General features: G+C 37.8%; 1 protein-coding gene across 19 annotated transcripts in view; it reads left to right on the forward strand.

The window, feature by feature from the left end:
• The window catches only part of pigg (phosphatidylinositol glycan anchor biosynthesis class G), a 74,106-nt gene extending 50,486 nt beyond the window's left edge, over window positions 1-23,620 (forward strand). For 5 of the 19 annotated variants that reach the window (XM_052034649.1, XM_052034620.1, XM_052034505.1 and 2 more), the window contains 12 exons: window positions 1,040-1,245; window positions 1,816-2,025; window positions 2,896-3,084; window positions 3,609-3,741; window positions 4,735-4,947; window positions 6,437-6,654; window positions 8,205-8,486; window positions 12,740-13,188; window positions 15,199-15,390; window positions 17,533-17,842; window positions 20,820-20,983; window positions 21,918-23,620. In XM_052034649.1, coding sequence (XP_051890609.1) covers window positions 1,096-1,245; window positions 1,816-2,025; window positions 2,896-3,084; window positions 3,609-3,741; window positions 4,735-4,947; window positions 6,437-6,654; window positions 8,205-8,486; window positions 12,740-13,188; window positions 15,199-15,390; window positions 17,533-17,842; window positions 20,820-20,983; window positions 21,918-22,140 — 2,733 coding nt within the window. In that variant the 5' untranslated portion in view covers window positions 1,040-1,095 and the 3' untranslated portion in view covers window positions 22,141-23,620. The remainder of the gene's footprint in view (window positions 1-1,039; window positions 1,246-1,815; window positions 2,026-2,895; window positions 3,085-3,608; window positions 3,742-4,734; window positions 4,948-6,436; window positions 6,655-8,204; window positions 8,487-12,739; window positions 13,189-15,198; window positions 15,391-17,532; window positions 17,843-20,819; window positions 20,984-21,917) is intronic. The other 14 variants (XM_052034668.1, XM_052034631.1, XM_052034533.1 and 11 more) reach the window with 10 other exon arrangements.
• The last annotated feature ends 1,405 nt before the right edge of the window (window positions 23,621-25,025 follow it).

The raw sequence follows: 25,025 nt of genomic DNA on the forward strand, positions 1-25,025 counted from the left end.
AAACACATTGAACTGTAAAGTCATAGTGACTTCAGATGGTCTGTTGAAGTTAAAGTGGGGCAATTTAAAATCAGGAATTTCGTGAAGGGTGAACAGTGACCAGACCAGATTAGTTTCCACAGAATGCAGCAGTGTGGACTGAACCTTACTGGACTGTCCATGATCCAGAATTGCTGTTCAGAGTTCCCAGACATACCTGGGCAAGGTAGGGGAACTAATTTATCTGGCTGTTTGTTTCTCAAGTCATAGTTTAGTACTGTAGTGTAATGCAGAGCCTTGCTCCTTGAATACTGACCCTACCCAAATGGGCTTTGATAGAAGGGAAGGCTGGGGATGGAGCCTGGCTTTCTGTCAAAGCTGTTTTTAAATGTTTCTGATATTTAGATGTTTAGAACATAATTGAAGCAAGCTTTTAAAAACAATGAAATTAATTAAAAACATAAAAGCACTTGGAAATAATTAATACATTAAACTAAAGCAAAATAATTAAAAGGAAATCTTACCTTCACTTCCCATACCAATCCACGGGCCTGGTATCTCTGTGGAAACCAATGGTGACTCTGATCCTGCACTAGCTCTCGACTCCAAGACTGGTCCTAGCACTGAACTCCATTCCTGGCTCTGACTGTCAGCATGTCTGGGTCTTGCAGTATTTGCATGCAAGCCCAGAACTTAATTCAGTTGAATGGTTGAACACCAGCAGTACCCCTTGTAAAGTGTGGCTACAGCCAGCAAGATTTGGCTTAAGACGAGTTACTCTTGGATAGATCTGAGCTTTCCTCTGGAAGGAGGAAGTCAGCTGGAATCTAGAGGAATTTCCAGCATTGATTATCATAGCCTGGTTACCTTAGACACATGTCTAATTGTTCAGCTGCCTGATCAAGTAACCAAGCAGTGGCTTTTTAGGAGCAGATGAAATGACCCAAACATTATACTATCCCACAGTAACCAATAGCAACATTAATTGCATCAGGGAGATCCAATAAATTCTAATGGTTAAAGTATGTGTGTAAAGGATATGTTAATTCTTTTGGTTTAGGCCTCGTGTCAAACCAGACACAGCTACCATCTCCGATATTTGGAAGAGTTGTGATTATGCTGGTGGATGCTTTGAGAGAAGATTTTGTCTTTGGACATAAAGGAAGGCAATTTATGCCATATACATGGCACTTGGTTGAACGAGGTTCATCACACAGTTTTATTGCTAAAGCCTGGCCACCAACAGTCACTATGCCCAGAATTAAGGTAAGATTTTTTTTTAAAGGAAAACTAATTACAATTAGTGGAGGTAAAGAACAATTTATTGCCATCAGCAAAACACCAGGAATCTTATTTTTTTTAGGTGGGTCTTGTGATAAGAGTAACAATTAGGCTGACAAATTCCAACAATGTGATGGAGTAAATTGGACTGTGGCTTCTGGTAGCTTGAATTTCTGCTTTGTGTTGTCTCACAGAGAAATAGCATCTTTATCATTGAAAAGATTTGTGAAGAAGAGAGAGAAGGCATATTCTTTTGTTAATAAACGGGTGTCATTTCCTCAAACTGATGCATTAAAAAGGGCATGGGAGCATTATAGTCTTGTTATGCCTGAGAATAGTGTGGGAAGACCTGATGTTAAGTGGAGAATGTAACAGAACCATTCTTGGGAGGGTCTGCTTGAATGGAATTTTAGAGTTGCTGTAATCGTCAAATATAATATTTGAACTTTGCCTGAACTAAAAGACTTTGAACACTACTGAACTTTTTTTGCATATTTTCTAAACTGCAGGTGGTATTTTTTTTATTTCTTGTTGGAACTGTGTGAATTTGTTTAGGCAATGATGACTGGTAAAATACCTGGATTTATTGATATCATCGGGAACCTAAATTCTGCTGCTCTGCTGGAAGATAATCTAATCTGGCAGGCAAAAGTTGCTGGAAAAAGAATCGTGTTCTATGGTGATGACACTTGGATCCAAATGTTTCCTGATCAGTTTACGGAACATGATGGAACTACCTCTTTCTTCGTATCTGATTATACTGAGGTTAGTATATTTTTGATATACTTTGTGCTTGGTCTGGTGTCATTCCAAATTCTGAAGACACTTTTAGTCTTGCCTGATTTTTTTTTGGTAACTAATCCTAATAGTAACTAAGTGAATCGTGTAAAATATCCAAAAAATACAGTAACATCTAATTTACAAGAAACATGATTTATAAATCATTCAAATGTATAATTTTTAAGTGGGAATAATATTTTATCTTTTATATCCTGCCTTGTTTGAATTGATGTACTTTGATGTTTATCTTGTCAGGATGGTTCAGTGTTGCATTCTGAGCTGAGTCAGAAGATTATTGGTTCAGTATAGTCCCTGGAATTGAATTCTAGTTAGGCACAAAAATCCAGTACTGAGAATTGCACTGTGAATGAAGATGATGAAATTGAATTTTGGAAGCAGAGTACAATGCACAATAGCAGTTCTAATGCTGGTAACCAGAATACATTTCTATGTTATTAGCTTTGAAGCTCTTTAAATCAGCTTGAGGATGTGAAAGTGACTGCATAAATGCAAGTTATTTCTTAATGTAAATTAATTTATTCACTTCAGTAAGCAATTGTCCCATGATTTGTGTTCCAATTTTTAGCATGTAAGAGTCCTTTTTGATCATCTTTCCTTCACACTGTGAATGTTCTTTTTTGTTGTGATCACCAGAAATGAAATTGTAAACCATATTGTTTAATCTTTGTTAAGTCATAGGTGCTGGTAAAAACAAGTGTTACTCAACTGTGATAGTTTTGTATTTGAGATTCCTAATGCCCCATAAAATAAATGTTGGTTATTCTTGTATGATGCTTCACTTTTGACCATTATTATAGATATACTTTCTAGTTAAAAAAAATTAAATATTCACAGGTTGATGAAAATGTAACAAGGCATTTGGATAAAGTACTAGAAAGAAGTGACTGGGATTTATTAATTTTGCACTACCTTGGATTAGATCATATTGGCCATCTGGCAGGACCAAATAGTCCTTTGATTGGACCAAAACTCTCAGAAATGGATAATGTTGTTCAGAAGCTTCATGTAGGACTTCTATCCAAGGTTTGTCAAGTTTTATTGAAATTAGCGTTAATCCTGAAATTATTACAATGTAAAAAGTAATACTTCAGTTGCATAGAACTTTGGTCAGAACTAATGTGGTGTATGGATGTTCAGCCTTCAGCACAAAACTTTGGGAAAGGGTATATTATCTCTGAAGGCACTACTGCACGGTATCACCAGAAACCCACCAAGATGTAAAAAGTTAAATTGTGAAGTTTCTTCACTTATTCCCTCTCAGCTCGTGGACCCTTACTTTTCTTGTCCCTTGCTGTCTGTCCCAGCCTCCGCTCTTCACCCTGCATCCTCTTCTTTATTGGTTTTGATGCGAATCTGTGTAAGGGTATTATACTTTAATAAAATAATAAGTTCATGGAACACTTCAGTGTTGAAAATATTTCCACCTATGAACCTTGGGTTTTTAAATTTAAAAACAAAAATTGTAATATGGTCTTATTTGGAATGAGTTGTGATTTATATTCCACATGTTGATATAAAGATGTATATCTCTGTTTGACATTTTACAGGAAGCCTCTCTGCCTAGTTTATTGATATTGTGTGGGGATCATGGTATGTCAGATACAGGTAGTCATGGAGGATCTTCAAATCATGAATTGAACACTCCACTTGTTTTCATTAGCCCTGCTTTTGCAAAGAAACGTGAGTTACAGAAGTTCTGAATAACAATTATAAAAGTTCTTTTTTTTAGTATTTTTGTTACTTTTGAACCTTTTGAGGTGCTGACCCTTACCAGTACTACTTAATATTTCCAATTTCTTTGTAATGTTTAAATTTATTTTTTTTTTCAGTTCTGTTTGAACTATGATTGATTGATTGTTCCTCACCTTTGGTGAGGTTTAAAACCAAAAGTGAGGTTATAATTTTAATCAGCCAAGGTAAACACTAGGATCTCACTTGGTGCTCAGAATGTGTCCCCAGGAATGAGAACACTATTGGAATCAGCACTACAATTGTAGCACTATATAAGAAGAAATGTGTTAGCAACAGCACTGTTGTGGGAATCTGGTTGGGTGCTTGGGCCTCTGCTGGCATTCCAAATGCAATGAAATGGTTAAAATATTGTTGCGTGGCTCAATGTGAAGAGAACCCCATAAGCAGTGGCTCCCTGTGAGGGCCAGTATTGGGCAGGCTGAGGTGAATAGTGCAACACTGAAGTGTGGTCCCCTGGCTGCATCCTTGATGAACTTAGAAGCAAGCAAAAACTCAAGAATGGGAGTGTGTAATGTATTGAATCTTTAAACAAATGGCACTTTTTATATTCCTCGTAAAACCAAAAATGTGCACCTTGATGTTTTTATTTCGGAATCGGAAAATGCTGGAGATACTCAACAGGTTGGGTAGCATCCATGGAGAGAGGAACAGAGTTATCATTTCAGCTCAGTGAACTTTCATCAGGTATTTTGTTTCTATTTTAACAGATGCTTCCTGATCCACTGAGTATCTCCAGCATTTTTAGTTTTTATTTCAGATATCCAGTGTATTTTACTTTCTTAGAGGATTCTATTAATTTTGCAGATCAAAATGTTATGAAATGAAGGTTTCTGCTCTTAAATTAATCTCTGGAATAAATCTTGTGTGATCTTACTTTTGGATCCTAGATAAAGTATTTAATTTTTTAAATCATATTCTTAGATTCCTTTGTTGCTTCTGAATATGTGGAGCAAACCGATCTCACATCCACTTTAGCATTAGGATTTGGTTTGCCTATCCCTCGGAACAATTTGGGACATCTCATTCCATCTGTCCTTGAGGAACCATCTTTACGAGAACAGCTAAGATACGTGCATCTTAATGGCTACCAACTTAGTCTGCTGATTCAAGAGAGTATTCCTGCGTACGAGAAAGGTGAGGCCATTCTGCTGTGTTTCAGACAGCACCATGGAGGAGTCTTCACATTAACTCAAATGAGAAGGAAATTCTTTTTGTCATTAATGTTTGCCAGTTCAGTTTATTGCTCTGCACTTTGATATTATTGCCGCTTCAAAATAATAAACATATTCTCTCCTGTATACTTCTGGCTGATGGTTAGTTTTGAGATACTTTGGATATCCATGTACAGTAAGAATTTTAATAAATTGTGAATTACACTACTTCCTCCTCTTAGCACGCGATTTACCCTGAAATCTTTGCACTGTTCCAGGTTGATTCAAATTTAATTGCATTCTAAAGCCTGTTCACTTGCATTTTCAGCAAGATTTGTAAAACTGCATCTGTTGTTTGAGCCCCTGCTTCAGCTAACTTGCAATCTCATTCTACCATCATCCCCCTGTTACATTGACTCCCTGTCTACCAAAGCTTTAAAATTAATATTTTCATCCTTGTTTTTTTGATCCTTCATTTGGCTTCCCACTCCCATAACCTTGCAATTCTTGGGAAACTGGCATTCCTCCAATTCTGCCCTCAAGCATCCCTGATTTTCTTCATTTTGTTTTACACATAACTGTTTTGGGGGAAAAAAATGGGGAATTCCCTCATTAAGCCTCTAACTTTCCTCTTTTAAGATGCTCCACTAAACCCATCTCTTTTACCAAGCTTGTGGATACTGTCCTATTAGCTTTTGTGGCTTGATATAAGATTTCATCTTGTAATGCTCATTTGAAATGTCTTTGAGCTTTTTTTTGCTATATAAATAGCAAGGTGCATTATAAATGTGTTAGTAAAAAGACATGCAAGTTGCTGGGCACTGATTTGTATAAATCCAGGTCAGTGAAACAAAAAGAGGAAATGTTTCACAATTTTTACATGTACAAACTGGGTTGTGGGAGTGACTGCTGTAGTCCCTTTATTCAAGAAAGGAAGGTAACTTCTATTTCTAGATCAGTTAATCTAATCAAAGTTATGAATAACATCTTGGAATCCATAATTTGAGGTTAACATCAGGAGCATTTCGAAATACCAATGTAACTTTGTTAAAAGGTAAGTTGTACATAATGGATTTGTAGGGAATTTTTTAAAAGGAAACTGGATAAATGAAGGAATACTGTATTTGTATGGTTCTTCAAAATGTTGAAATGAATTTTACTGTAACAATTAGATGTATTTGAATATGTGATGCAGAAGAGAATGTTGGTTAATGAACAAGAGGAGAAAATATTATTTGGACTGGAAGTGATGTATCCTGGATTGGAACTGTGCCAGGGTTTATGTGATCTGTCCCAAAGTTTGTTTGTAAGTTTCCTCTTGCAAATTCCTTTTTTTCTCCAAATAGGGGCATTTGCAGAGTTCATTTGGCCATAACTTAGTTAACTGAGATTACATAACTGAGATTGTTAAATACTTTTATTGTGACAAACTCCCTCACCCTGAACAGTGTTTTGTTTTGATCTTTTTGCAGATGCTGGGTACAAACTATTTCAAATAGCACTAAAATCTCACGGTTCTTGGATCAAACTTTATTTGGAAGGTAACACTTCGGAAACTCTTGCAAATTTAGGAAAAAAGGTGTTGCGGCAGTATTTGGATGCAGTGAAGTTCATGAGCTCCTCGCTTTCCAAAATTGTGGCACAGTATGACATGTACTCAATGATTGTCGGAACAATCATTGTGGTGGAGGTAGGGTCTATTGCATAATATTCATTTCTCCTTTCTTCCCCTTACTGTTCCTTTTTTTTTAACAATTTTTATAAAGTAGATGGTGGCTTGCAAATTGGATTGTTAGAGGCATCGTTCCATGCAGGAATTATGGCACATGTCATCTTGGTAAAGGCTGCTCCATCTGTGACCACAATGCGCTTCCAAAACAGGTTAGGCCTGTGCTTGTGCAAATGGCAGGTCTGAGATGTGTCTATGACCCTTTGTTTTACAGTGTTTAAAAAGTGCATGTCTACTGAACGCATACACGTTGAGGAGAGATTTATTTTAAAGCTACATGAATGTGTAAAGTTTGGATTGACCTTGGTACAGAAAGGGTTAAGGAAATATAAGTATAATTATGCCATATTGAAAGAAAAGATGAAGGACTGTTGCCTCTGGCAAGAATGTTGATAACCAAAGGGCATTGGGTTCTTTTGCTACTAAATCAAAGATGAAGAAGAATTGGGGAGTTGCAGCAGCATTCACTGGATTAGTAGTTGAATGCAAGAGACAAGGCAAGAAAGTTTTTAGCTGTTTTTGTTCATTGAACAAGTTAGGAAGATGTTATGTGTATAGATCACCGTAAAAGCTGCAGCAATACTTGGGCTGATATAAGTTTGGATTAAGCGACATGTGTTGTGCATGGGCTAGCCAATGAATCCTCTCTTACCAAGGATAATCAGCTATTTTGCCATGCTCTTCATTGGCATCATCAACCTAGTGACTCTTGACATCCTGCAGGCCATCATTGAGAAGAGGCTTAATGGGCCAAAACTTTATCAGCTTTAAGCTGCCTATACTCACTGCTGAACAATGTGGCAAGTCCAGGCATGCTAGATCTGTAGGTGTTGACTTGCAAAGACCTCCTGAATCAAAATGGCTATCCCACGTGGCAGCAAACACTGCCATGTCCTACAGGCAAGCCAGAATAACCCCCAGCCACAAAACAGAAGCAGACCCCAGATTGTTGGTTATCAAGCTTGCTTCAGAAACATTCAAAAGCATTTAAGCATTTTAAAAAAAAAGTGTTTATCATTTTTTTTAAAGTGCACTCATTTTTCTTTTTGAAATAAAAAGATAAAAGTATTAACCAAACTCGTTTAGAAGGAATCTATTTGGACAATCGCTGTCAAAAGGAGACTAGCAAGTTCAGGGCTTTGCATATTCATGGTTATCCTGAATTTGATGGCACTTACAAGTAAGTGTAAGATGCAGAACTGTTAACTGTACCACCAAAAACAGTAAACTCTTGGGAATGCCCTCATCTCTTAAGTAGCACCATGTTGAAAAGCGATCGTATCCCTCATCACACTTAGGTAAAATCCTGAGGTTCCTCTTTCACTTTCTCAGTTGGTACGGCACATCTCCCCTCACACCTGTAGTTGAACACTTCAGCCACAAGATGGAACTTTCGAAACCATGGAAGCTGTAGGTCTCATTAATACCACTGGTATGATTAATAAATCATAGTAATTTCATTTTTTTTATTGGAAATCCATCAGTCTCTGATGTATATATTCTATTTTTAGGTTATTTTCCTTCTGGTAGTAAGTACTCCAGAGGCACTGGGCAGCACTGCTGAACTTGAAGTACCTGTGTCATCACCATTTTACTCCCTCCTATTCTACCTGCTGTGTCTGATGTTTGCAGCGATTCATGCTGTTGTGTGTACATCGACCACAACATCTTGCTACTTTTGTAATATGTCCTGGCTGCTGGTTGCAACAGTGATTGTACTGATATCTGCCTTGAAGTGTGTGCTCTTTTCAACTCTTTGGAGGCGTTTTGCTAACAGAAAACCTCAACATAAGGTGAGGATGTACCTTGTCTGTTGCTCCAAAGACTGGAGTGTTTTAGTTTTAAAGTATCCTTTTAATAAGTGTGGTCTTAGGCTAGCAATTGTATTTGAATTAAATTCTGGTTTAGACTTGTGACAAACTCAAGTCTAGACTTGCATCTGGGTGTGCTTGTGACAAAGTCATTTCGACTCTCAACATTGGAAAGAAATCTTATGGGAAGGTTTTGGCTTTGGTGAAAGTGCAATTTGTCCATTCTGAAAATGGCAGTTTGGAGAAAAATTAACTTGTAGGTCCTGAATGAACTTGCCTGGTTGTTTTTAATTTATTCCTAGCTTAAAACCTTAAAGGGTGTGCAAATGATACTACTGCAGGAAGCTTTGTTAGTTCTTTAGAAAACCTAAGGAACAAGCAAAAGTATATGAAGGGATTATTTAAAATCGGGCAGAGTTCCATACGAAGTCAATGATAAGTATTTTCTAACCAATTGTGCAGATGCATGTTTGCACACACTTTTTGTCAAGTGTGATACTGTTAGTTTGAAGGAACTCCAGAAGTAGTAATAATGAGCCTGTATAAAAGCATAATATGCCATTTATAGTATTCTATGCAGTATTGGGCTTAACGCAATAAGAACTGAGCCATTTACAGAGGGTACAACACTGATTCTTAGTGTGAGGAATGCAGATGAAGAATAATTGCATATTATTTAGTGGAACAGGAATAATGGGACTCTTTGATAGAAGTGTTCAAAAGTGTAAGAATAGAACAGGCTATCCAGAAGTAGATAGTCAGCAGTAGCTCAGTGATGCCACTTTCTCTGTGAACAACAGGTTGTGGGTTCTGATCTTAAGACTCGTACCTTCCAGCACCCTTTGTTCAACCACACCATAAAGTCTACCTCCTTTCACAATATAATTGATGGTTTTTTAAGAGACTTGATCACATACTCCTACTACATCGTAATGAATTCCAAGCCCAACATAACGCCAAACTCTTCTATCTCTGTGCCCTTCAGCTCAGACTTTGGACCCTTTCTCCTGCTTTCAGAATTCCTCATCCATCTGGACCCCAATCTCTGACCTCCAGGTCTATTGAACTGTTGACGTGACATTGACTAACTTAATTTTTCCACTCCCCTCATTCACTCTTAACGGACCCTCTTCTGAACTTGCAACACTCAGTTCATTAAGAATCAGCCCTGATCATCATCAAACCTTGCTGAATAAGATGGTGCTTTTGTGGTTTGGCAAACTAACTTGTATCTTGCGGAGGTCAGACCCCAGCTCTTAGATTCATTCTCATTTCACTCTCTGAAGCACAACCCCACCACCGAACATCAGACCATTGTCTCCCAGACAGTCATAGGCCACTTTTCCTCGAGAGATCTTCCCTCCACAGCTTCCAGCATGTAGTCTCACAGTCTGGTTCTACCTCCTGCCCAAAATCCACAAACAGGATTGTCTGTCATGGTTTCCATCTGCATTTGTCCTATTAAACTTGCTCCTTCCTACCTTGACTCCATTTTCCCTAGTCCAGAGGCTTCCCACCTACTCTCAATACCCTCTGCCACTTTGACAATTTTCAATACCTTGGTCCCAATTAACTCATCTTTACATTTTTACCATAAACATATAATCCAGCCACACCTCCATCCTACTTCAGGACAGTCTGAGGGCTCTCCGTTTCTTTCTTGAATAGAGACCTGACCAGTTTGCAGCCTTCCAGCATACTCATTCACATCGAACAACTCCTTCAATTCCACTCACATTCTCCAGATTAAAGGTGTAATATAGTGCAGCAAGGTGGGTATAAGCTATACCTTTTTGTAGGATATGTAGAATATTTTGTTTCAGACCTGCTTGGGCCCTCTCAGTCAACTCTTGCTGCTGCTTCCTGCACTCCTACAGAACTTGAAAACTTCATTACTTTTGCTGTCAATTTCCACCTTGCTCTCCCCTTCATAGTCCATCTCAGACCCTTTTCCCTTTCTGGATCTCTCTGCTTCTAACTCTAAGGATAGGTTAGAGAAAAGTATCAATTTTTAGCCAACAAGTTCCCATAGCTGTCTTTTGACTATACTTCCTCCTACTGTCTTCTCTAAGAACTCCATTCCTTTAACCCACTTCCTTCATCTCCAGCATATTTGATCCGATGATGGGTCTTTCCACAGGGATGCCTCTGAGATGTCTTCTTCCTTCCTGAACTGTGGCTTCCCCTCTACCATAGTTGATGGAGATCCTGACTGCATTATCAAGTATTTCCCACACTTCTGATCTCGTACACTCTTCTGAACACAAAGAGTTCTCCTAATCCCCACCATCATTTACACTCAGTGGATCATCCTTTGCAATTTCCATCAGGAAATGCATTGTTCACTCTCCTTTCTGCATTTCAAAGGGATTAATCCCCTCCACAATTCCCTGGTCTGCTCTTCCATACTCCCAACCACTCCCCTTGTAACACTTCCCCACGAATAGAATCATAGAAACTTCCTCCAGAAACAAGCCCTTTCAGCCCATCTCATCCATGCAGACCATGATGCCTACCTATGGTAATTCCATTTGCCCACATTAGGCTTATATCCCTGCACACCTTTGCTATCCCAGTACAAGACCAAATGCCTTTCAAACATGGCACTTGTATTTGCCTCCACCACTTCCAAAGGTTTGTTCCAGATATTCACCACCCTCTGTGTGGAAAAACCTGCCCATCATATTTTCTTTAGATTTATCCTCTGTCACCTTAAACCTCTGCCCTCTACTTCTAGACTCTCCTGCTCTGGGGAAAAAAAGATTCTAACTAACTATCTAGCCTATCTATGCCACTTAATTATATAAACCTCCTATAAAGTCACCCCTCCTACATGCTAGTGAGAATAAACTCTGACTGTCCAATCTCTCCTTATAACTACAGCCCTCCATTCCAGGCAACATCCTATTGAATCTCTTCTGCTCTCTCTTTATTGCTACCATACCCTGCAGTGTGACGACCAGGACTGTACACAATGCACCAAGTGCGGCTCAACCAGTGTTCTGTACATCTGCAACACAATATCCCAGCGCTTGTACTGCCTCGCCTACGAAGGCAAGCATACCAAATGCTTTTTTCACTACCCTATCCACTGGTATCAACACTGAGAGAGCTTATAGACTTGCACCCCAAGATCTCTCTGATCATCAGTGCTTTTAAGGTCCCTGCCATTTACTATATATCCTACAGAATTTGATTTCCTAGTGTGCATTATCGCTCACTTGCCTGGTTTAAATTCCATCTACCACCAGTCTGCCCATCATTCTACCTGCAACGATTAGAGATGCCACACTTGTCCTCCTTCCACTTTCCACCATTCAGGGACCCAAGTGATGTTGCAATTCGCTAGCTCTTCTTCCAACCGAGTGTACTGCTTTTAGTGCTCACTGCTCTATCAATTGATAGATTGTGTGTTCAATATGTGGAGCACCTGCATTCAATCTGCAGGGGTGACTCGGAGCTGCCTGCCACTTCAGTTGTCCCTCCCCCTCTCATTCTGATCTATGCCTCCTGTACTGTATAATTATGTCCAATGTAAGCTTGAGGATTAGCACCATATCTTCCGTACTCAATATCAAATTCTGCAACTTCAGGTGTTTCTCTTTTGTATCAGAACTGCCCATTCTTGCTGTAAACCATCCATCTCTAATAATGGGTCAGATTTTCTCTCTCCATTACCATAGCCTAACCTGCTGGGCATATCCTACACCCCTATTTTCAAACCTTTTTCTACGTTCCTTTGTCTGTATTCTCACTCCTAAACTGCCCCTATCTCATAGCTTTTGTTCTAGTATATCCTTGACTGCCCCCCACTCACACATCATCCGAATGACCTGTACAACTTATCCCCATGACAATCCCGGCCTCACCTTATCAGAGAGATTTCCTTTGTCTTGTCCATGACTCCCCCATGTTTCCTCATTTTCTCAGTTCTGCCGAAGTCTTCAACCTGAAGCATGACCTCTTTTTTTTCTCTTTCCACAAGTGCTGCCTGACCTGAATGTTTCTAACATTTTCTGCTTTTTATTTCTTGCACCTGTTGTTTTTTTTAATTTTCATCTGAGACTATTTGTAGTTCCTCCCATCATTCTTTTTAGTGAAACCTAAAATTTGGCTCTGTGTGAACACTTTTTAAGTTGGCATTTAATTTCTGAATAATATGAGTTATGATGCTTGTTATATAAATTCATAATGGACAAGTTCCTACTAACTGGAGAGTTTTCTTTCCCTAATAGAGTTGTGCTGCAGATTGTTCTAGCTGGTCAGAGCTGGATCTGGTTCTGTTGCTTGGGACTTTTGGACACGCTCTGAGTCTGGGTTCCAGCAGCTTTATAGAAGAAGAACATCAAACATGGTTCTTTTTAGTCAACACACTTTTATTGGTGTTCTTTCAAGATGCCTGCCGGAAATATTTTGCTGCCAGTGACCCTAAAGATAAAGCCAAAAAATGGAATGCAGAAGACGATGAACAGCAGACCGCAATCCACGGTTTATTTGAAACATCCTATCTTGACCCAGAAGATGATAAATCAAAAGATTATGTACGATCGGGTAAAAATTATGAAAAATGGTTGGTCTTATCAAGCCCCTGGGTTATCCTTGTGTTTTGTCGGGTGCTTCGCAGTCTGAATCAGACGGGAATGAAATATGCTCAGAAGCCTGACTTTGGCCACTGGCTAACAAGGTAGGTACATGTAAATACGACTTGACTCTTCCCTGGGTTAATCAGTCTTTATAAATAATTTTATTTAAAATCTATAGTCTTACTAATGAGTAGATAAGCATACTTCTGTAAAAGATAAATTGTGATGAATAATGATTAATGGTCCAACAGTCTAGAATTGTTGCAGCTAAAACTTCTGATGCGTGGCTGCTCAGTGCTGGACAACTAATTAAACTTGGTGTTTCATAGAAATTACTGCATTGAAACAAGTCGTTCAGGCAATTAGTCAGGATTGGTGTTTAATCGGGATTAGTCCATATGACTTAACAGCCCCAATTCCATAATCCCATATGCCTTTTTATATATTTTTTTTTTGGCTGTTCTTAAAAGTAAACTCCATTCAGCAAGAGTAGTATAACTACAGCTTCTCAAACTACAGTACATGTCTAAAACGTTTTCTTGCCATCTGTCCTAAACTATTTCCATTTAACTTTTTGTTCTACACCCTAAATCACTGTAGTTGTCATCTGTAGCCATTTCAACAGCATTCGTACAGCACTTGCATCATGCTGTATTTTCTTGCATCATGCTGTATGTTATAGTTCTGTCTTGTAATTAATCTGCATGCTTTAATATTTGATTGACCTCATTCTACCGTTTAGGAATAGTCTCTTTCACCACCACTGCTCCCTCTGGTTTAGGTACATCTTGGCTAATTCACATTGAATATGTAAATTGAAATTATAAGTAAATTAGAAGCGCAATAATCTCATCATTGATCCTTGAATATCCAGCTCTGTACACTCTCCCATTTCACTGTAGCTCATCCAACAAGTACTGTTTGTTTTCTATTCTTCAGTTTCTTATCCCGTTTAAAGATTTGTGTCAAGTGCCATCACTTTTCACCTTGTTTCACATGTTGAACATTGGCTGGTGCCTTAAGAAAATCTTTACTCCATTACATTTGATGTGTCATTTTCTCCAAGTGGAGGTGGTCAGGCAGATTCTTTGGATTCTGAATTCTTGTTCATTATTGTTAAGCAATTTTGATTAGAGGATGGCAGCTTGTTTGTATTAAATGTGAAAATGTCCCAATGTTACACTAGTGCTTACAAATGTACATATTGCATCATGGTCCATCTGCCAAAAGATTTGGCAATGAGAAGTGGTTATGCGGGGGAGAAAAAAACAAGAAATGGAACAGAACTTTCAAGACTAGAAGAAAATCAGTAATTAAAATGTGAAGGAATGAGAAGACTATCTTGATTTCCAGTGCCACAATATGCTTAGGACTGATTTAAAATTTGCCACATCCTTAAATTGATTACATAGTAATGGCCAAGACTGAACTTTTTCAGGTTTTAGGTGTACTGTAACTTCAGGTCTTTCTATGTGTTTGTGTTGCATCTCACTGAAATACTGTTACTACAGAGTTTCCAGAGAAGCTGGACAAATCTGACAACAATATTCTGATTTTCATATTTTAATACATACATGTGGTCACTGGGAGTTTCTGTTCAGTTTGCTTTTTATTAACAGTGAGAGCTGGTAGCCTTGATGTTATTTTTACCACAGAATCTGGACGATTGTCTTGCAGTTCGATGTCGAATATTTCTAGGGCAATATGCTAAGGCTGGAGATGGAAAATTAAGTCTATATATGATGGTTTCATAAGTTTGGGATAATGAAGTTACATTGTCCATTTCGTAGGAGGTTCCTTATTTGCAGTAAGCATGCATTGAGTATTTTATAAGAGTAGACAATTCAGAAGGAAGGTGAAATCTGTAACATTGACTGCCAGTGGCGATTTTAATCTGCCACCCGTAAATTTGACCAATATGAGACAGTGCTATCAGATGCAATTGTTTAATCAAACAGTGAGCCTTTTGAAACCTTACAATACTTTGAATGAAAGTGGAAGCTTGGTTCGGTAATAAAATTCAAACCATTATGTGAGATTATGATGAGCATTTAATTCCAATGACATATTTTACAGATGTTCACTGATTAATTAATGTTTTTTTTTCTCAGCTCCAATCACAGAATTGAACTCTCCGTGTTGACAGCAATTTCCCTGTTGCTGATCTTCATTTTGGTTCAGAGGACATGTTCCTTTGTTTCCAAAGCAGCACTGGCACTGGGGCTGGTGGGAATCTACTGCTATCGTGCTGCAGTTGGAAATGTAGTTTTTCCTTGGAAGCCAGATAAACATGATGTTTCCAAGTAAGTAGTTTGGCAGCAAGTATTTGCTATGTGTTTGTTGAGCCTTGTGTGCTAATTTAATGTGTTTTAAATAATAAATTAGCCATGTCCAATCGTAAAATGTAGAGCATTATATGTAGCCTTTCATCATAACGGGTAGATGTTTTAGGTTGCATTTGTTTATTTCCAGTATTGTAGAATTATCAGGATATTGAAAAGGTACAATTTGCATGATGAGTCAATATTCCACATCAAAATTAGGTGCATTTGTGTTGAGAATTATTTCTGTACTCATTTCTCTTGTATACTGGCCAGCATTGTGTGTAGCCTTACAATCAGTTTTACTGAGTTATAATGACTTACATCTGCATGTACTCTTACAGACAACTCGAGAACAAAGACATTGAGGCCACTGAGTTGATAGTAATTTTTTTCTCTAACTCTCTTATAGGTCCAACCCCTAGAGATAGTGATTCATAGGTTGACAATGTTGATTTAGAGAAATTATAAAATTCTTGTTTGGAAATTAATTATCTAGGCAGCTGCTGGTCAGTACATAAGTAAATGGGTTGACCATTTAAAAAAAAATACGGTTCTGGAGGTGTAGCAGTTTACGAGAGCAGGTTTAGAAAAAGATGCACAGTACGCACACGGGATCTTACCTCTAAGGATGATGAGCAGAAGACTTAAAGTTTGTCTTTGAGCATCCTTTTTAAAAAAAAAACAATTTGAAGTTGTATTGTAAGAAAGAATAATGCAAACATTTAACAAAGAAAGACAAATATTAAGGGGATGGAAATTAATACCCTTAAAAAAAAAAGGGGATTGATGTGGAGTGGCACGGGACAATTGACGTACTCTGGCAGCGTAGGATTGTTTTGTGGAGTGAGAGATGGTGTAACTGAATAATCAGGTGTTGGTCGTGGGAATACTAACCAAGGAGAACATTTTGCTGTTTATAGGGTGTCATCATCGATCAGAACAGGCAGAAGTGATCTTTCTGCTTAATAGCCCTTTTGTAGGGCAGCATTTTCAATTATTTGGCACTCCTTCATTTAAAACTGCTTTGTGGTGCTGTACCATAAAGCAGCATATGCAGTTTGTTAATTCCAGCACTATTACACAGTTTAAAAACCAAGTTTCTGTCCAAAAATGTAGGGCAAAATATATAAAGGCATGGAAAATGTCTCAAAACACAAAGCAATCTGGGTTGAGTTAATAGGGCATTAGAGTGAGTGAAATTGTGGTTCATTAATGGAGCATGTCATCAAAGGCTAGGATTCTTCCTACCCTGTACAGATAACCTGACAAACCAAGTTTCTAATGGGAAGGGGGCTGCTGGTTGGATGGTAACTGGAGATTTCACTCTTCCGAGCTGGTACCCTGTACAGTTTTAGTTTGGTAAAATCCTTTGCTAATTCTATATTGCCAAGTTTCAGCTCTGTCCATCTTCACCAAACTCTGTGTCTGAATAAGAATCTTCTAACCTTAAGAGGGTATCTTTTCTGTATTGGATAATCAGATAGCATCTATGATTTCTCAATTTTTTGAATAGAGAAAAACTTAATACTGGTTTTGCATAATCAAAGACCCCACCCATTCCAGTCATTCTCTCTTCTCTTCCTGCCACATCCCCCCCCACCCCCCAAAAAGTCAGGCATAAGATACAAAAGGCTGAAAGCACGTACCACCAGGCTCAAGGACAGCTTCTATCCCGCTGTTATAAGACTATTGAATGGTCCCCTTGTACGATAAGATGGATTTTTGACCTCACAATCAGCCTTGTCATGGCTTTGCACCTCATCGTCTGCCTGCACTGCCCTTTCTCTGTAACTGTAACATTTTATTTTGCATTCTGTTATTGCTTTTCACTTGTACTAGTTCAATGTACTGATGTGATGAAATGATCTGTATGGATGGCATGCAAAACAAAAGTTTTTCACTGCACCTCGGTACATGTGACAATAATAAACCAATCTACCGATTTGTGTGTTGGCTATCCACCTGCTCAAAAAAAAAACTGAACTGGCATTGACAAATTGTTAATGATTAGAAGTTTCTATCTGTCATCATTTTATTATACAATTGTGTAAAAATGGGATATGGCACTTCTATAATGTATAGTTGATAAACATAACCATTTATTTGTATTTTCTTTGTTAGGGGAATAATTGAAGCACGTTTTGTTTACGTATTTATCCTTGGCATACTCTTCACGGGAGTTAAAGACCTTTTGAAATCTGGAGTTGTTTCTTCTGACACAGTGACGAACGGTAGGGGACTCTGGGAAATATACAATGGACTTGTGCTCTTGGCTGCATTGCTCCTTCGCCCTCACAACTTGCCAGTGTTGTTGTTCATCCTTGTGGTTCAAATGATTTTGACCAAATTTATATGGAGGACATTGGGTTATGATGCAGCACAAATTACCATCATATATTACTGGTTTGGCCAGGCCTCCTTTTACTTTCAGGTACCTTTTCTTCATTATCTTATTAATGTTTATTTCATTATTTATGTTTTGTAGCATAATTTGATGAGTAGATATTCAAGCGAAGCTGGGTATCTTAATTTCTTAATGATTTGGGAAAATAAGATAATTTATTGTTGGTAGGTGATCTTTGGGGAGAAAAATATCAGGAAGATTCATTAACTGCAACAGCAGTCTCAGACTTCCAATGCTTCAAATAACAAGGCTTCAGGTTCAAACCTCAAGAATAAAATTTTTCAAGCTCTGTCCATTCTCCTGATTATTTAATAAGACCCCACCCATTATCAGTAAAATTCTGATAATACACTATCTGATGGTTTGGCATCCGACTCACCAGGCAATGTTTCGTGCACTCCTTCCATTCACTGGGGCCCTGGTTCCTGCACTGCCTTTAAACTTATTTGGTTTACTGGAAAATTTATTATGAAACTCTAATATCAAAAAAGTTGATTTTAAAAAGTGTTTTGTGGTGTTAACAGATATAATATCCAATAGTGTGGAATATATGCTAGTCCTGTTCCACCAAAGCCCCAAGTCACACAGCATGGAAACGGGCCCTTCCGTCCAACTGGTCCATGCTGACCAAGGTAGTCCCATTATGGCATTTGGCCCACATCTCTCTAAATATTTCCTAGACAGGTACCTGTCTAAGTCTTTTAAATATTGTTAATGTACCTGCCTCCACCACTTCCTCTGGCAGCTCATTCCATATACAGACCACCCTCTGGGTGAAAAAGTTGCCTCTCAGAGTTTTATTAATTTTCTCCTGCCTCACCTCAAACCTATGTCCTCCAGTTCAGGTTTGGGGGGAGGGGTGGCGGTGGGGGTGAGAACTGCCATATTATCAGAGCTTTTCTGCAGTGGTTTAATGGATTCATAAAAACCTGATGGAAGTGGTTTCTTATCCAAAGATACTAAATGGGTTCCAGGTTTGCATCCCTTCAATGCTAAGGATTTCCGTTTGTTCCTGGAATGATCCATTCTTTCGTAGATTTATTACAAATGATACAAACAACATACAGGATTATCAGTCTTTATTTTTGCATAGTGCTCCTTGCTTTATAGAGGTGGCATTTTTAATACCCTTTTGTTAAACACATTCCATAACCTTTACCCTTAGCTTACCTCAAGTTCTAATAGCTCATCATTCCACTGATTATTCCCATCTATGATGATAGTAGCTATAGCCACAAAATATCCTGCAATGGCTTCTCTTCTCATTCCCACATCATTAGTTCTGTTGTTACTGAAGGATCTAATTGCTAATCTACCTGCTTGTAGATTAGCAACAACATCCAAAAGCACCACGTAAGTTTCCACAAGTATGTTGGTGTAACACAGCTTTGCACCACCACAACCACTCCTGACCCCTATGTTGTCCATAAATTATCAAACTGCTCATCCAATAAACTGCACTGAAGGAGCCTCCCCCAAACTAAATATTGTCACAGCTTTGTTCCCTGGCCATCTCTCTGCTTCTGAAATTAAACTACTTTTGGTGAATCTATCCATTAATCAGCTCGTGTGCTGAACATTGTCTGAACCCCTCATACATGCCTTTTGTTGTTTCTGGGCTTTTCCAGCAAACTCTTGCTGCCTTCCCTCATTCTGTAGACTTGAAGTCAACCAAAATTCTACTGCCCATATCCTTGGACTCACCAAGTATCTTCAAACATTTCTGTGTTTTCTGAGTAATTGGCTTGCAGTTAAGCAAGCCAATTTGATTTTTAAAATTCAAATCTTTGTTTTAAATCCTTCCGAGGCTTTGCGCCATCTTCCTCTTGTATTCTGTTCCACATTGTCTCCCGCATTCTGTGTCCTTTACTCTTGATTCGTACAAACTTGTATCATCTCGCTTTCCAAAGAGTTGTTGACTGCCATAGTGTCTGGATAGGAGCTTTGTGGGCTTACCCCGGTCATTCTCTTCTCCACCCTTCCATCTGGCAGAAGATACAAAAGCTTCAAAACAAGCACCACTCGGCTCAAGGACAGCTTCTATCCTGCTGTTTTAAGACTCTTGAACAATAAAGATGAACTCTTGATCTCACAATCTACCTCTTCGTGGCCCTTGCACCTTATTTGTCTACCTGAACTGTACTCTCTGTGTACCTGTAACACTATATTCTGCATTCTGTTATTGCTTTTCCCTTTTGTAGTACCTCTATGTACTTATATTTGGAACAGTTGGAATTATGTGGGGATGGCATGCCAAACTTTTTTTTCACTATCTCTGTACATGTGACAATAATAAACCAATTACCAACTGATCTGACTTTTGGGCTTTTTCCAGAATGTGATGCTTGCATGATCCAGAAAACAAATTTCTTTATTGCAAAACTAGTTTTCAATTCAAAATATATTTACCCACTTTCCCCAAAGGCTTCAGTTTCTTGCTGGCCCACATTCTATATTTTTCTAATATGATCTGCCGGCAATTTTCATTTTGTTTAATGTTACACATGTGAATATAGAAAATCCTCCATTCATTCTTTGTATTGGATTGTAATCAAAACTCCAACTTCAAATGTGGCATATTTCAAAAGATTTTGACCATGGAGTGCTTGGCTCCTCTGCATGTTACACTTCTCAGTTGATGCTGTGATCAGCTATTATATATTTTAGTGCACTGAAAGTCTATAGTTTTTCCTCTTGGCTTGCCCTATCCTAAGCTTAATGCTACAGACTGGAACCCTTTTGTGTTTGTATCTTGTATTCACTAATAACTTTTACTTCCTGTTGAATTTTGGAACTGATAAGTCTCTGTTCTTATTCTCTTTTGTTCATAATATTCTTTCAAAATGAAAGTATGTGAAAATACTTCAGTATTTTTTGATACTTGTTTTGTATCAACTTTATGACCATGGTGGTTCACAATAGTTTAAAATAAAAAGGCATGGTTTTGTATGGAAGTTGATACTTGAATCATATTTGCTAAAATGAAAATATTAATTATCTACAGGGAAATTCAAATAGCATTGCAACTGTGGATATATCGGCTGGTTTTGTGGGTTTTGAGGACTATGTTGAGCTACCAGCAATCTTCCTTACAATATATGCCACTTATATAGGTCCTCTGCTGTGGGCTGTGCACCTAACCTGTTACATGAGCTCGGAAAGAAGCAGGTACTGACTTAGTTGGTTTCTTTGCATTGATGAGAAATGAGCATCACTTCCCCCATTTACTTAGCTTTCACTTGTAAATAGAACTTCACAGGCATCCAAATCTAGTAGTCAATTTTGAATGTTGTCTTTTGTTATAGTATTTGTATTAATCATTTTGAAATTGGTTTAACTTAAATGTGTAGTAATGAAAAGGTTGAATTTTACATACTATAACCACCTTCATTGGTGCTATTTTCCCTTTGTAATGAATCCATGGAGCATTTAAAAATGCTTTTGTACCTACACTATTCTGTTCATTTACAATTTTATTAGTAAAAATACTTTAAAGGTCACTAATGGGAGAGGACATTTGATCTATATAGATGGCATTCATTATCTACTTGGAAAATATTTTCACTGTTGATCATTACTTAGTGAGTAGGATCTTGCTGAAGGAGAAATCCTCCACTGATAAGGGAATTGCTGAATAGTGGTGGTTGGAATTAAACCCTCATCATTAATGTCCTTTTAATGTTCTTGCTGGAGCTTATTGAGAACCATCTTCAAACAGCGGCTTCAGTTTAATTGTAAACATTTGCACACTAGTACTTATTACATTTAGATGTAGTCTAGACTACAAGTTTCATCCATTATGGTTTTGTAATTTGCTGTGTGCTTTCTATTGTGCTTAAGCTCTCTTGACATCCATGAATTTCACTTGTGGAACAAGTTGAGGATGTATCATTATGAAAATACTTTGATATTTCTGTTATCTCATGCCTTTTGTATTTGGGATTAGAGCTCAATGATTTTTCATGTTGTAATTTAAATTCCTGCCAGCAAAGGAAAACAAATACTTATTATAAAACGAGGTGCAGTTTAAGTTAACTGTTCCACTTTTAGAAATGACTTAGTTCAGATGTTGAACATTCTAACACTCTTTCTGTTCTGGCAGGTATTCTTCTGCTGCAGTGGGACACAGCTGTTACTGTTTTATTCTGTTACGGGCAATTCCAGCATCAGTTTACGTTATTCTAATTACCTCTCTACGTTATCATCTATTTATCTGGAGTGTTTTCTCTCCAAAATTGCTCTATGAAGGTATGCACACATTTGTAACAGGAGCAGTGTGTGTCATGTTCACAGCAATGGATCAAAAAAGAATGTTAAAAACTTAATCTTAAAAGTGGTATTGAACTGAATTTGTTTTTCAGACATCTTATGTAACAATTGTTGTAAAGGAAAATTATTGAATTGATGTGATGCAAATGAAATCTCCATCACTTTTTTGCTGTTTTTATAATTCATGAATGCTCCCGTGAGCTTGGTGGGGGAGTGGAAGAATGGTTAGTAGTAGGTGGAGTTTGTCTTTGGTGGCATAAAATGAACAGGAACTAATTAGTCTACACTATCTTTTTTTAATCACAATTCTTGATTTGTTTTTCATCTGGTCACAATGATAGCAAGTTGGATGGCCTCCTTCCATGCTGTAAAGTCCACCTTGAGCCTGTGTCACACTCATCTGTCTTCTCCCCATGGCCCTGCAATTCTTTCCTTTTGGATACCCTCCCAGTTTTTGAATGCTACAATTGAATTGTCTCCACTACTACCCCTGTTGGTGTACTTTATTTATGTTGGTGCAAAACTGACTGGTAATGAGCTGTTGACCATTCATGCTGCCATCAAAGATTGGTTTCATGCTTATAGAACGGTGTACTTCTTTGCTGAAACATTTGAATTGAATCTGTTCGGGCATTGTTTTCCAAATGAGCCACCAAGTTTGATTTACTCTCTTGATTATTTCTGAGGCCCTTTATATATTTTCTTGAAAGAGGAAGCCTAATTTAAAATGATGGATTCTGCTCTGACAGCTTGATGCAGAGAATTCCACATACTAAGCATTCTGTAATCTCCCTCTTAATTTGAATGATGACAGATTTGTGTCTGAGATTATAGCAATTACTTTTTAATGTTTCTCAAAAGATTTCTTAAGTCATTTTTATTGGTTTATCATAAGAATGTAATTCAGAATCATTTGATAAAATTTGCCAGTCATTATTATTTTGATGGGCCCTGTTGCCTCTAGTGTTAGCTGTTGCTCATTTAACGGTGACCATACTGGGTCAAATAGTTGTGGGTTCAAGTCCAACTTTGGAGATTTGAGTCTATGACAAAGGCTGATGCTGTGCAATACTGAGGGAGCATTGTACAGTTGATGCTGTCAGAATGAGGTGAAAAGTTGGTGGAAAACAGAAATACTTCAAGAAAGATTCAATAATGTCTCAAAAAGCCCACTGTAAACATAAACCCACCCTCTGTCTTTCTTCGAAAGTGAACATTTTGAATGGACTCGCACGAAATCCAAGGGCAGCAGATTATTTCTGCAGATTTGATAGTAGTACGATGAGCTGTATTTTCCAGATGCTGAAACGAGCAGATGGACTGCACTGACCTGTAGTCCGATTCTGTTTACATTTTTTAAAAGTGAATTTTAGATATTCTTTTCAAATACTGTCTTCAGACGAGATTGTGGGAATTATGGTGGACTTATTGAAAAAACACATCTTAACTATATGTTCCTTGAATCTTCTAGTTGATGACACCAAAATTAGTTGATCTATTTTTCAAAGCAAGGGAATAAAGTGACATTTTTCAGAATTACTGTGTGGTTTCTTTACATGCCTACTATTAATGCCACTGATATGAATTGACAATGAGATATTACTCATTAAAAAGCACATTAGCCAATTTCAGTAAAACACCAAGCACATTATGTCAGATGCCTTGCCAATCAATTTGTTTTCATAAGTTGGCTCACATCTTCAAGAGCATACAACTGCATCTACATTGGAGCCAACAAAGATGTTGCTGCCTTTGCTGAAAGATTACAAATTAAACTTTGTAAAACAAGTGACAAGATCTGTTCTATGGCAAGGGTGACTGGAAGCTTGCAAATCCTGCAGTATAAGGTGAAAGGCTTTACCATATTTCAGTGGTAATCAAAGAATAAACTTGAAGGTCTGGTCCTGACTAGCAGTTTTCCTATCTTCTAAAGAAGGGGATCTTCACATTTGTGGTGAGTTACATAAAATATCTGGGACATAGACCAGTTAACACTCAACTTTAGTTTTATCAATATGACACTCAATTTGAAGTTTACAAATTCATTAAAACTTTATATCTTGAAAATTAGCAGCATAAATTAACCATACTGTTAAGGTACATGCATATAAGGCTTGTTTCCATAACATACATGGTATATTCAAGTGGAGGAGTTGATTTTTTTTAACCTGACACGGTGATGTTAGTATGGAGAATAGGTGATATCTCTTTCTACCTGAATTCAAGGCTTCTGGATAATTTTGTCTTGAATATTTATATCAACTGGCTCAAATCTCACCTTGATCTTGCTCTCACTAATTTTGGTTTTTGAAGTTCTGGCCTATACGTTGGATAACTCAAATCTGTAGTGCTATCTGTCTGCAAAAGCAGCAATTCCTGTACTGTGGTAATCAAAGTTTAATAACCTACAGCCACTACAGATATAACCATTTTTTTAAAAATGGAAAACTCAATTTTATCAATCATTGTGATACAAGTGACATGTTGAATGGCTTCACTTTGACTGTTTGAATTGATTGACTCCACTACTAAGTGGTCAAGATAGCTTTAACAAACCATCTGACATGCCAATTTTGAGACATGCTGCATCTGATGTTTTGCTTCATTTTTAAGGAAATTTTTCACTACTACCCATCCTTAATTGAAGGTGGTGAGTCACCACCTTGAATTGCTGCAGTTTTTCTGAAGGTACTGCCATAGTTGCTTAAATGCAAGGAAATTCCTGTAAATTCATGATGCACTACCTGGATTCCATGCAGACTACAGCAGAGTATAGTGACAAATTTGTTGACAAAAATCTGTCAGCAAATTTGGGACTTGTGCTTGGATCCATATGTGCCAAAGTTTGCTGACATTTGTGCAGTTAAATGACAGATCACTAAGCTTCTGATATTTACCAGCAAGTACTTGGCCATTGGGAACTAAAAAACCTAAAGGTTAG

Source organism: Pristis pectinata, chromosome 2, assembly GCF_009764475.1.
Source record: "Pristis pectinata isolate sPriPec2 chromosome 2, sPriPec2.1.pri, whole genome shotgun sequence".
Taxonomy (NCBI): domain Eukaryota; kingdom Metazoa; phylum Chordata; class Chondrichthyes; order Rhinopristiformes; family Pristidae; genus Pristis; species Pristis pectinata.